Source organism: Bactrocera neohumeralis, chromosome 3, assembly GCF_024586455.1.
Source record: "Bactrocera neohumeralis isolate Rockhampton chromosome 3, APGP_CSIRO_Bneo_wtdbg2-racon-allhic-juicebox.fasta_v2, whole genome shotgun sequence".
NCBI classification, from domain to species: Eukaryota; Metazoa; Arthropoda; class Insecta; order Diptera; family Tephritidae; genus Bactrocera; species Bactrocera neohumeralis.
Genome location: NC_065920.1, coordinates 35,363,067 through 35,376,964, shown reverse-complemented (window position 1 = coordinate 35,376,964; position 13,898 = coordinate 35,363,067). Strand labels below are relative to the sequence as shown.

Below are 13,898 nucleotides of genomic sequence, written 5' to 3'. Positions count from 1 at the left end.
AAACAACAAAACCGTGATTTGATTGTGATATTGTAAAAGTCTTAGATAATTGTTTAGGAATCAAAAAATTATTTGTAAATATCCCTTATCTTAGTGTATATGATAGAGTTAGGGGAATTTCAGTAGTGTCGTGCGTATTTCTATGTATATTTTTGTATTTAGAAGTTTTTCATTATATTTTTTTTAAATTAAACTCAAAAATCGCTAAACTTACTGAATCTAAAGTATAGTTGATTAATAGTATTCTATAATACGCACTTATGACTATTTTTCTACTCACCGAAAATGACTCCCAACAATACACCCGACAGCGTCACCAGCAACATGAGATTCTCCCGCAACCATTTCCGGTAGCCGGTGAGTTCACGTGGTGCACCGCTACGTTCCGTGGTCTTCGGTGGCAGTTCGGTGCCATTAACAGTTGTACTACTGGGCGGGCCCATTTTCGCAAAGAGATAATCTGAAAATTGTTCAGATTTTTCCATTGTATAATTGGACGCTTTGCCCCAATTGGCCACTTTTGACAGATGCACTATTCGTTGAGCGTAAATGTGTACAGCGGCAGAAGGAAAGAGAAATGGGCAAAAGGTTTCCGAAAACAAAAATTTAAAGCTCGCACAGCGACACTGGTACGCAGTGACTGAATTACAATTGGTAATGTAGATACATACACACTTGTATGCGCTATTTAAGCTAGGGCGATCGATAATGTCGGTACCTCCGGCTGGGGTTTTTTGTGTTTGCCTTTTTTCTAATTACAAATTGCTTTATCTTCCTATTTGGCTTTGGCTTATCGTTGGCTATTAAGGTAATTGTTTATTGATCCGTATTGGGGAATAGGTTTCTATTTTCGTTTATTGCATGTTTAATTGTTATTATTATTTTTTATTATAATTTTTTTTTTTTGGTAGGGATTTATTATTTTTTACTGATTTTACTTTGTGCGCCAGAGAACAATTCGTTACAATTATTATTGTGGGTTTATATATAGATATATATGATGGTTATTAATTACTTTTTAAATATTTCACATTAAATTTAAGTATATTGATTAGGTACGCCATTGATTCCGGAGCTATATTCAATTGATGTTGCTAACTTGACAGTTAATTGACATAACGCTTGTGTGGCGTATTTCAATGCTGTACGGCTACCGATGCGGAGTGGTTTTTTTGGGACGTGAATGCCGCCCAGTTGTATAGGCGGACTCGTCCGGTACGTCTAGTAGCAATTGAAATTTTAGTATTGGCTCCGTTGTTGTGGTTTACTTGGAAACTTTGTTGAAAATTATTTATAAAACCTCAACGAACACTCGAAGTGAAAATTTAAATTGAAACAAACTCAAGTGTTTTTAGGTAGAAAAGATTATTTCAAAATATTATTATAGTACTTGGGCAGTTAAGTGAAGCTGCAAGTAGAAATGCACCTGTCACAATATTAAATTCGAGTTTTCAGCAAAATTTCTTTAGAGTTAGTAAGAAAAAAATCAAATAATATTCACTTGGTATCACTAGACCCGAATTTTCCGACGAAAAAATCGATTTTCAGTTCTCCTGCACAGTTAATCTGTGTCAAGTGTCGGCCAAATCAGTATGTTTGCACTTCTCAGTTGATTTGTGGGTACACAAAAGGGCGTTGCACCGTCTAGTCCTTCGACACTTTGCTAATTTTTGTCTGATTTGTAACCACTTGAAACAATTATTTCTTCATAATTCTTAGTTAGGCTTTTTTGTTTTAAAATTTCCAACAGCTTTCTCCCGCGTTCCCTGCTTTCCGACTGTGTGACTAAAAAAATTTTCACAGTAATTATTTTCACAAAAATTGTGGTTCGCAAAACACCAACTCCGTCCAAGTCAGAATAGCAAAACCGAATGAGAGTAACTATGCTCACGGTCTGGCATTTTATAGACGGCACTCTCTTAGCAGGATAAACTCAACGGAGCAATCGATGTGAGCACGTGTGGAGCTTTATGCGGAAACCGTAAGCTTAAAACGTTGATTTTATAGCAAACAAGTGCTAACTGTCATACCAACTTACTTTCATATTTTTTGTTGCCTCACTCTGCTTTCGAACAATACAAAAACAAAAATTAACTAGTGCAGTTGGCATAAGTGCCTACGCTGCAATACTTGTATAATATTATATCATTTAACCCAATATGTGGATTTTTTCCAGTAAGCATGTTTCGCGCATGCCGACGTTGTTGTTAATTAACATTTCATTGCTTTTCAAAAGCTCACAACATTTACTACGTATGTTGTTATTATTGTTATTACCGGCGCACTCCATCTGTTGCTTTTCAGAATACTGACAATTATTTCAATTTGAAAAACATCAATAGTTTGAGTGAATGACAAGCTTTCATTTGGAATGACATTTATAGATCCGCTAAATTGGATTGGCATCTCAAATCATTTGTTGCCACACTCATATAGAAAACCATCTGGGTGGTTTGCTAAAGGAATTTGCTTTACATATGTGTGTATCAACTAAAATTTAATACTAAAGTCCTAAATTGCTTAGTTAATTCGATAAAATCCAAAGATTGTAGTGACAGAATCTCAAAAACAATTTTTCGTTCTAGTTGTCAATAGAAGCATATAATATATAATGTTCAGTATAGCTCACAGAGGAAGATGAAGTTTATTTTTCGTAGAAAGTACTATTTTGGTCAAATTTTGTGTCGACACCCTTCCGTTGCTTCCAGATTGCTAGATTTCTAAGTCGGTATATAACTACAACTAACTAAAGCAGGGCCAACAATAAACACTAATAACACCCAACCTTTTTCATTTTCAAATAATTTAGTTCTGCTCCCTGATTATAGCAGATATAGTACCGTCGCCAGTTGGCAGACATTATGATTGAAATATAAAAATGTCATGCGAAATTAGTATAAGCACAGCTATATGCGTGTCGGTCCCATCACAAATACGGACATCTTACTCTCTCGTGGAGCTGGTTGAGCTCTTTTATGCTTTTCCATGCCAAGAAGAAGCAGTAGAGTCGTTCCTTTTCCTTATTCTTTCTTGACTCCAAATTTTCAAATATATAGACATAAGTAAATGATGAAGTATATTTTCAAAAAGTAATAGTTCACTGTCTAGAGAAAAAAACAGGGCCGGGGAGGTTATATGATTCGAGACCCTTGATCCATCAATTTATTGATGTCATATTTTTTGAGGAAAAACTAGTTGAATTTCATCATACTATGGGCAAGTTCCTAGACACAATTAGTAAGGTAATGAATAGAGCTCTAAAAATCACACACCAACGGGCATTATCCGCTAATGTAGAGGTAAATGCAGGTAAGGTAATCTTTGCAAGGAGATATAATGCCCCGTCATGGAAACCATTGTGGTTAAACCATTGGTTAACCACTATACAAGATGCGTTCGAAAATAAACAGGACTTAAAAAAACAACAGAACAAATGGTCTCTTTCGGCAAAATCAATTCATTTTATTCAAAATAGTCTCCTTCTGTTTTAATACAACTTTTTGCTGTCCTCTACGTCTGCATAACGCTTTCCTTTCAGGGGCAAATGCATTTTTCCGAAAAGGAAGAAGTCGCACGGTACCATATCAGGTGAATATGGGGAGCAGTTAAAGGTTAAAATGTGATTTTTGGTGAAATAATTGGTCACAAGCGTCAATCGATGAGACAGATTCTGAGCAATTTTTTGTCGTCAGTCAATTTGTGCGTAACAAACCGTGCACACACCTTTCGTAAGACCAAATGTTCGGTCAAAATGCAATAAATCGATGTTTTGGAGATGTTCCATTTCATTTCCATGAATTTCAATGACGATTTCGGCTGATTTTTGATGCATTCACGCACAGTTTCGATGGAACTTCCGGCGATCACGGATTTTTATTGGCCCACATGTTGATCGTCTTTATGTCCTCACGACCACTTTGTAAACGTTGAAACCACTCGAGCACTCTGCTCGCCATAAACTTGTTTCATCAATTGAAACGTTTCGGTAAAAGTTTTACCAATTTCAAAACAAAATTTAATGTTGGCTCTTTGTTCGAAGCTCATTTTCGCACCGTTAACACAAACACACTGACACTTAAAACGCAATAACTTCTTTTCCAATCAATGAAATGTCATCACTGAACAATCGATAAAGATAGCAGACTCTAACGCACCAGTCGACATGTAGATGCCGCAACCAGGTAGCGCTAGTCCTGTTTACTTTGGAATTCACCTTGTAGATCATACCAAGTACCTCGAAGTAATTTTGAACATTAAACCGACCAATGTGGAGGAGAAGATGGAAAATAAGCATCATTAACGATGACACATGTACAAATAGGTCAGTCAGTGTCACCTAACCTACCTATTATAATACATATGTATGTACTCAAGTACACTTGATAATGATCGGGTAGAGTACAAAACATTTTCTTTTTTAATTGATGATGACCGCTGATATGAAATGAGAGTATTTTCATAATGGCAACAATTATAGTGAGTTATTGGAGAAAATAATCTGGAAAAATTTTTGCAGAGCACCCGATTTCCCCCTCTCTCCTTCTCTTGTTACAGCCGATAATGTTGAAACTATATTCCGAGCACTTAAAATGTATAGGTAGGAGTGCCGCCCTATCGGGCTCAATTAACACTTGATGTGCCATTTTGATGACTTAAAATGTATAGTTTTTTATTTTTGTTCATGTACCGGAAAAAGCACCTCAAATGCATGCATCCAGATCTGAATACCGACAACGTAAAAAACTTATTGACAGCTTAGTAATAATAATCCCTTTCATTCAAAAACTTTATTGACTCGTTCTTGATTTTGATGTTATGTTTGCATATCGAGGACCAAAATTTCATTTAAAGTATCATATTCACCTTCACTCTGTGATCCTCTGTGTCAATTTAATTGGTCGATATTGATTTATTACTGGATTTATGGTTCAATTGAGGTATTTTAATTATTATTACGATTTTTTTTACTTATTTGCTTGGCTATTTGGTTTAGGAAAATATTATATATAACTCAACAATAACTCAATTCATATAAATGTCGACATGCTTACCTAGTTCTACTTAGATATATCATAACCTCAATAATTCGTGTGGACTACTTTCAAAAATGCTTTTTAAAAAACTTTAATAGTTGATTCTATAGTTCTTCCAATAAGAATTTGAACATCAAAGAAAAAATGGAAGTGAGTTCAAGCCAAAACAAATATTTTTCATATACAATCGATTATTAATAACTTAAGTACCCGAACACAATTTATTGACATCATAAATCGAATCGTTGAATCATTATGTGTCACCCTGTACAACAAAATTAAGTAGCCGTCACATCGCATTGCATTTTATTTGCAGATTTGAAATTGCATTTAGGTGCATGTAAAATATTTAAAAATAGTTTTAATTGTTATTAATCTCTTCTGACATCGATTTGGTTGCCCAACGCCGGCGTTGTTGCCCAACTTTTTTTGTATTTGCTTTGACTTTTGTTTTGCTCTTTGGTTTTTCCGTCTTCGCAAATTAGTGCCCATTTGTGAATCGCATGACTTTTACCTACGTATGGCGTTTGAATAACTAAACAAAACAAAAAATTCATTCGATGATGCTTCTCTTTGACTCTTTGCCATTTGGCAAAGTAATTTATTGAAGCGCCTTGCACACTCTGACAGTTGAAATATTTCAGATAAATTCACTAGTATATAATTCGGTGGTAAATGGATGAGAAATTAACCACACGTGCCACAACAATAAATATAAATATTTAAATTTTCCAAAAATATTCGACGGACAAAATTTTTACCACAGGAGAATCCGGTAGTTTCAGCTTATTTAGAAAAGATTGAAATTTAAAATATTAATTTTCTTATGAAACTTGCTTATTATCTCTTTTAGAATCCATTTTTAATATAAATAGAGATCGTTTTAAGAAACGTAAAATTATAATCAACATAACTGTATTAGTGAGGTCATACTTTTTTGGGAGTTGGTCTTGCAGACAGTTGTTACTTGATTTGTACTCAGTTTGGTTTGCCATTTCATAAAGAATAGACTTACTTCGAAACAAAATTTGCATATCGTCAAAATTTATTACCAAAATAATGGTTCTGTTCGCTCAATGCATCGATCGACAGTATAACATATCGACAGGGTCTGAAATTCGAGCAACCATGAATCGGTTTCGCACTTTTAATCTACTGAATAATGTGCATTCTTAGAGACACCGTACAGTGTGCACCGAAGACGCTGTTGCTTCTGTGGAGTAAAGTATCCAAGAAGACCCGAATGAGTCCTTCCGTCATAGCACACAACACGTGTAGCTGTGCTCGTCCTTTTTTGGAAGATTATGTTGAAGAATCTCGGTTTGCAGGCTTACAAAATCGAACTCGTGTAAGAATTGAAGCCGAGGACCTTCAAGGGCGTCGCAGGTTTAGTGGTTGGGCCGATCGAAGTGATCACCGATTTTCACAAGAAATTTTTTTATTGATGAAGGTTACGTTTGGTGGCATTAACATATTTAATTTTCACATTTGGATTGATGACATTCCACAAGCAATTGTTGAGATGCCGTTACATCCTCAAAAAATCACTCATCGGTGTGCTCTGTGAGCAGAGGGAATCATTGATTAATATTTTGCAAAAATGAAGCTGGTCACAATGTTACAGTCAATGGAGAATGCCCTAAAACCATGATTAGTGACTTTTCGTGCCTGAATTGGAGGATGTTGATGTGGACGACCTTTGATTCCAACAATGCGGCCCTACATGGCATACAGCCAACGAAACAACCTGGGCATGACCTCTAAGTATACTTATATGAAGTCTTAGTCTTTGCATTTTAGATGAAAACATTCGGGGCATAATTAATGACAAAGGACGCTAAAATCCTGCGAAAGTTGTGTTTTGGCTGGGATTTTTTTCGATACGGTCACTTGCTTTTAAAACATAATGGCAAACCATAACTTTATAGTGACGTTAAGTTCTTGGAAATAAAATTAAATTATATTTGTTTAATTTCTTTTAGAAAACCACATGTCTAAAAAACATCATTTATTAAAAGTTCGATGGTTTTTATTTATGAAGGCAGTAGTACTCAGATCTTTGCCAAAAAACTATATTTGTTCTTATGGTAAAACTGACCCAAAATTATGCAAAGCAAAACTAACGAAACAAAACCAGCGGTTATGCCACTTTGATGAGATATCTACATACTCTCTTGTATTGAAGTTGTTGTTGCCTATAGATGTGATGTTTTTGATAAAAGAGCAGTGCGCAGATAGGGAGGAGAAAAATTGACAGTTTAAAGCGACTTCTAAACAAGTGAGGTTCGTGAAAAAAGACAGTAACCGAAGTCTATTAAAATAAAACAACGGAGAATTTGTTTCGCCTTCTGAGTGATTCGCAACATTAGTACATAATATATATTCCAACACATCGTATTTTAGTTGTATATTACATTCTTTTGACACCCTGCTCATAAATCAATTCAGTTTTGATATCAATTTTTTTAATCATCAACATAAATCAAAAAAAAAATATTTTTCTAAAATTACTTTTTCAATTTTTAAAATCCAATTTTAAAAACCATCTTTCGGAACCACTTCATCTTTAAACAATAAAATATACATACTATTCCTTCTTGTTCCAACTGACTTCCTATTCTATTCGACTACACGTGAGTGACAATTCATTACTGACGTAGAAGCCAGAATCAAAGCAACAACAGTTAACTCAGTATTTTTTATGTCTGCAAAGAGTCCTCCAAAGCTAACGTCCTTACTACTTTTCCTTTCTTCGCGCACGCACTCGTAGTTCAAGTGGGGTCAACCACATTTTTGTACATGCAATTCCGTGTACCTCGTAATTTTCACACAAATACATAAACAGTTTATAGACAAGTGGGCACTTAGTATTAGCACGAGTCACAGAAGTACTTTATTATTTATGGAACACACAAAAGAGCAGTTGATATTGATTTCTTCAAGTTAACTATTTAAACAACAAATTGATGACGCGCAGTTTTAATTGTAATATTCATATTTTCCACCTTCTTTCGAAAATGAAAACGAAAACGAAAACGAGTGGGAATGTCAGCTGACTAAGCTATTTGACTTACGCGGAAAGTTTACTTTTTAAGTTAAAAGTGGGAAAGTCTGATTTTATCGATTTGCAATGACCCCAATGGAAATGTGGGGAAACCAAAAACAACTTAACAGTGCGTTTATATCTCTATATTATAATATAAGTCTCGCCAGTGAGTATATTAAAGGCGACAATAAAAAATTATTTGAGATATTTTTATTTTCACAGGGTTCGCCCTTTTACTGCTTAAAAGTTTCCACAACTTTAGGAAACACGCTTTTCTGAATATATGAACTATATTAAAGAAGTCTTTGTACAGGTTCCGGCACTCGAAGTGTAACCAACTTCAGACCGTTCGCGCAGCTGTCGCACTGGAATCAGCTGTTTATAAATTTGCTGAATGACAGTTTGGAGTATTGTTCACAAGTGTACAAAAGCGTTTTGCCAAAAGTGAACGAAAAAAAGTGATCAGCGATGGAATTCAAACGTAATAGTAAATCACAGCCAGCAATTGTTTGTGAGCTCAAACACCTTAATGTGAATTTTTGTTTTTGTTAATCGCACCATCGCTCGTTACAATGATACTGGTAGCATCGCAAAACGCCATGGAGGTGGTCATCAAAAGACTGCAACGTCACGTGAGATGGTTCGGGAAGTAAGAAACGACTTGAGCGAAATCCCGGACGAAGTGCCAATCAAACCAATTATCCAATTATTTTCATCGAGCCTGGCGTCAAAGTAAATGCGACATATTATCGGGAAAGTGTTCTGGAGGCAGCTTTGAAGCCATGGGCAAACAAACATTTTGGTCGCAAACCATGGACGTTTCAACAAGACTCAGCACCGTCTCACAAAGCGCGAGTGAACCAAGAATGGCTGAAAAACAACGTTCCGAACTTCATTACGACCACACAATGGCTCTCGAATTCTCCAGATGCGAATCCAATGGATTATTCTCTCTGGGCCATTTTGGAGAGTAAGGCCCGAGGTAAAAAATACAGCAGTCTCGAGATGCTGAAGAAAGCCATTGTCCGTGAGTGGGACAAAATACCGGCAAATCACATACGGGCAGCTTGCGATTCGTTATTTGACCGTCTCAAGGCCATAGTTAAGGGGGTATTCTGGTCTAGAATTTAAAAAAAAATCAATTTTTTTTTTATATTTTCAAAGTTTAACTATTCAAGAATAAGTGTACAGGAGGATTTTTCAAAATTCAAATTATTTTCGGAGTTATAGGCATTTTTCTGAACCGGCATTCAAACTGGTTCGGCCGGAACTAATCGAACAAAAGTTTTTCTCAAAACTGACTTCTTCGGAACGATACCCACGATTTCTCAGGTTTTACTGGACCGATTTACTTGCAATTTTTATAGAGTCTTCTTTATAGGCTTGTCTATGGTTGGAACTAGCCCCATCCCTAAATTTTTATTTTTATTATTTTTAAAAAATTCGAAATAGTCAGAAAAAGTGATCCAAAAAAACACTTTTCCGTAGTTCCGGCCATTGCGACATTATTCTAGATTAATAATCTTTTTTTTTGTTTCAGATAACTAAGAGAGTTGAAATCATGGGTATGGTCACGTGGAAATTTTTAGAGACCCCCCCCTTCGTCAGCTCATAATTTTTGAAATTTTTTACTGTTTTTAGTTTTTAATCTTTTTCTGTACTCTTCTAAAATTAACAAATAACTGATAAAAAAATAGATAGTAAAAATATTAATTGCCTTTTTTTACGACACTTTAAAAATTACCTGAAATTCATGCTTCTGGACCAGAATACCCCATTAAGGCAAAAAGGTCTTGAATTTATGATTATTTTCACACATTTTGTGCTTTAAAATAAATAAAAATAGTTTTCCAAACCGAATTTATGGCTTTTTTAATTTATTGCACTTCGAGAGCCGGACCCTGCAGTATTATTTAGTTAAAAGTTTTTAGGAATTGGTTCACGTACTATAACCGTAACATTAAAATTAGTAGATCTCCTCAATTAACTAGAAACCTCACATCACTTTAAATTTTGTGGTAAAATATATATATTAGAAATACAATGATCGAAAATATTTGGAGTATTGATTTTTTTAATAGCTATGTAACTCAGAAAGATTTTATCGATGCTAACAAGTTTTGAGTTTCATTGAATGTTTTGAATTAGTAATGGTTCATAAAATAAATGAGTTTGTCGATATTGTTCACATAGTACCCCTGATAAGGAGTTGCAGTTTAACAAATATTGATGAAATTGGTATATCGAAATCACGGACAATAAAATTATTTATCAATTTTGAAACTAAATTCGCTTCGTTTCCAAATTATTGGTTCAAAAACGATCCTCCTTTTGTTAACAATGGAAAAGAGTTTAAAAACTTCGATGATGTAAAACTGTGACTTGATCAGTGTTACGGGAAACCGACTTACAGAGGAGAATCTACCACTAATCATACGTAATAATAACAATTTTCGACAGCGCTTTTGAAAAATATGATGGCAGCCCGCTGAATTTATGTCTGGAGAGTGTCATCCAAAGCGTCCGTAACCGCAACAAACGCCAGCAAGTTCCTAGCTAGAATATTTTCGTAGTCTTAAAATTATTTTCAATGAATCAATCGAACAAGGTAACAAAATCTATAAACAAAAATCACTGTGCATTTTTGGATTTGAAGTCGAGATGGAAGTTAGGCCAAATTATTGGCGTCCTCAAACGAAAGCAATTCAAAATTCACGATATTTATTTTCATTTTATGTAGTAGTAAATATTGTTATTTTGAATTTATAATTACACAAGAAATAAATATGACTGCTTCCTCTTTATTAAAATGTACATAACTTTGCAATAAAGTTTTCTGCAATCTCCTTCTACCCATTTTGTTTAAAAAATATTCGAAAATAAGAAAAAATCGTTAAATTTTCAGTTATTTAATATTAACAAAAGTCACGAAACGTCAAAAGTAATTAGAAGGAGACTTTCTCTTCCCTTCTTGTACACATTTATGCCACTTTAATCAACATACAATAATATATTATGCCGCCACATACCTTTAACGACTAACCACAATTTACCCAGTTTCGCAATTTTTGCAGCTCTACGAATAAAAGTGAAGATAATTCCGATATTGCACCTTACGCGGTGTTTTTGCTCTTTCCTTTCCTCTTAATGGGTCGCTTCTTTCAAATGCAAGTCAACTGATAAAACCGTTCTATTTATAATATTCGCGTTCTCTTGACGCTCTCGTCGTTTAAATACGCTTCTAATACTCTTGAACGGAACGTGGCTCTACAGAACTAACGTATCGCCACCGAACTCAGACTGACTAGTTTCCGCAGCAATTTGTGCTGCAGTTGCATCAACAACTTCAAGATTCTTTGCACCGCTGTAGCCGTTGTAGAGGTTTTACTGCAACAACACAATACAAAGAAAATATATTGTTAAGAATTTGTTTTAAGTAGTAAGCATTGTATGTTGTCAAAATAAAATTAACTGGAGCCGCCAAACTGTTATCTTAGTTACTCATATAAACAAAAAATAACTTTGAAACTAATGGGACCTATTTTTGCTTACATAAGAGGATAGGTACTTGGATGATCGGGTTCTACACATTGGATTTCAGTTTCACTTTCAAATGTTATAAGGATACTTAATAACATTTTTAAAAATTTTTATAAGACAAAATGTAATTTTTGCAGCCAAAAATAGATTTGTCGACTAAATCACCATTGTGCACAGTTGACGGAGAGTTAAACACATTGATTTATTATTTCCTTCGTCACGTGTATTCTTGTTAATACCGACGCATTGCTAGCGCCGTTAAGCGTAGAACTACAACCATTAGGAGTTGAAACTATAATTATTTTCATTTTGGATGTCTTACCCGGCATTAGAAAAATTTAGGCTCTTGAAGTAAAAAAATCATGTTTTGACAATTCTTCGATACACTTTATAGCTTCCATTTTATATACGATTGATTTAGGTATATTTGTATTTTAGTACCTGTTCACTTCATTCCTTTCCGTCTACATTGTTCAAATGTCAGATGAAAAGCCTTCAATAGAACAAGATTTTCGAAAAGGATTTGATTATGAAATCAGTTGTAATCGAGCAGTTCGCAATCGATCAAGATTAAGCCTATTTTAGAACAATTAAAAAATCGCAATGGAACAATTTTTTTCTAACAAAAATTATACAACTTCAGAATGGAAAATTTTAAACGCGTTTTTCTCGAAACTTCATATTTAAAATTGGTCGGCAACGATACTCAAAGATATACTATCATTATTTATTAAACCACTTTTGATTTTTAATATTATTTAAGAATTTAAACCTTTTTTAAGTCCGCCAATTTGCACAATTTTTGAAAATTTGTTGTAAAGCATAAAACGCACGTACTTCACTGACATTTTTCATGGATTTTTTTTAAGACAGCACCTATTCGTAGAAATACCGTCGAGATCTTGAAAAAGGTGTTTTTGAATGTTGTCCCTGTTTATCAAAATATCAATATAAATGTATATACACTCAAATACATGTTTAATAAAGCCTGAAAAAAGAATTTCGAATCCGTTTTCTTTACTCCCCGAATAAAGTGTCAAACTTAAGTCATTTTAGAGTCTATAGACAGGCCGAGTCCTTTAAATATAATGTTCGCGCCTAAGCGTTGCAAATCAATTTAAAATCCTTTTTTGTGGTTTTGGCTTAAAATAGTTTTTTTAATTGCAAACTACAGTATTATAAACCTTCCGCCGCGCTAAAACTAACCTTTGAATTCAGCCGAAGAAAAGCTTTACTTATCCACTATGATACACAAGATTCACTTTGGGTAAATTTGAGTTCCAGTTAACAGGACATACGCTAAGTTTGCCTGCGTCGATATGATGCGCGTCACACGACTTTTCGCTTTAAAGTAAGCGCTTTGCTCCACTGTTTCAAGAATAAAAAAACTCTCGACCGCCGATCGAATCACACGCAATATAAGGAAGTTAATTTTCCACTTGTTACAACGTGACGTGCTTGCGTGTGTATGTGTGTAGGTTGCTCAGAAATTTATTTCCACGCACAAGTTATCAAAACAAACAAACGGTGAGAAATTACGCGCCAATCAAATGCGAAAATTGGCGTTGCTTTGGTGCTGCGTGTAGTAAAATTAACGCTGCGTGTTTTGTAACAACGGATCGGAGCAAGAGCCTAGGAAATTGGCTGAGCTGTAAGCAAATAGATGCGTTTAACGAACTACGACGACGACGACGATAACGACTGTCACCAAATCGCGCTGAAGTGTAACTGCAAGCGAATCGAACGAAATTTTGTTTGGCTGACTGGCCGAACTGCTCGCATTTGTGGTCGAAGCGGCGGGCATGACGCTAAGCCGTTGAGGTAAAGTTGTGGTCGTAATTTTTGCAGATGGAGAACACAATATACATATGTATATATGAAGAAATGTATGAATGTGCGAATGCACTGTGATCGTCTCTGTAGTAGAGTGAAATGTCTGGGGGTTGACGCTAGCAAAGGGTGCAATTGGCCGCTGCCGACAATATTTAAAATGAGTATTAAATTAAATTTAGCACAAATTCTCAGCGAATACAATCACACGTGTACCCGTACTGCTATTACCGCAAAAATATATGTATATGTGAATGCCCACTAGGGTTGTCCGATAATGCCTTGGCCTTACCACCCGATTGGGCTATTATCAAAACAGAAATATATTATCGGTAGCATATTGTCATAAATGACTACTGTCTAAATTTCAGTCGAATCGAGTACGGCATATAATTTAATATTTGATATTGAACCGACAATCCAAAGTTTGGTTTATCAAGTTTCATAGT

General features: G+C 34.9%; 1 protein-coding gene across 2 annotated transcripts in view; it reads right to left on the bottom strand.

Annotated features, from left to right (window-relative positions):
* LOC126754045 (excitatory amino acid transporter) overlaps nt 1–13,357 on the bottom strand; it is a 31,394-nt gene extending 18,037 nt beyond the window's left edge. The window contains exons 1-3 of one of the 2 annotated variants that reach the window (XM_050465910.1): nt 12,826–13,357; nt 11,109–11,466; nt 281–460 (exon numbers count right to left, since the gene is read on the bottom strand). In XM_050465910.1, coding sequence (XP_050321867.1) covers nt 281–443 — 163 coding nt within the window. In that variant the 5' untranslated portion in view covers nt 444–460; nt 11,109–11,466; nt 12,826–13,357. Of the gene's footprint in view, nt 1–280; nt 1,878–11,108; nt 11,467–12,825 lie in introns of those variants that run through there. The other variant, XM_050465908.1, reaches the window with a different exon arrangement.
* Nucleotides 13,358–13,898: the final 541 nt, after the last annotated feature.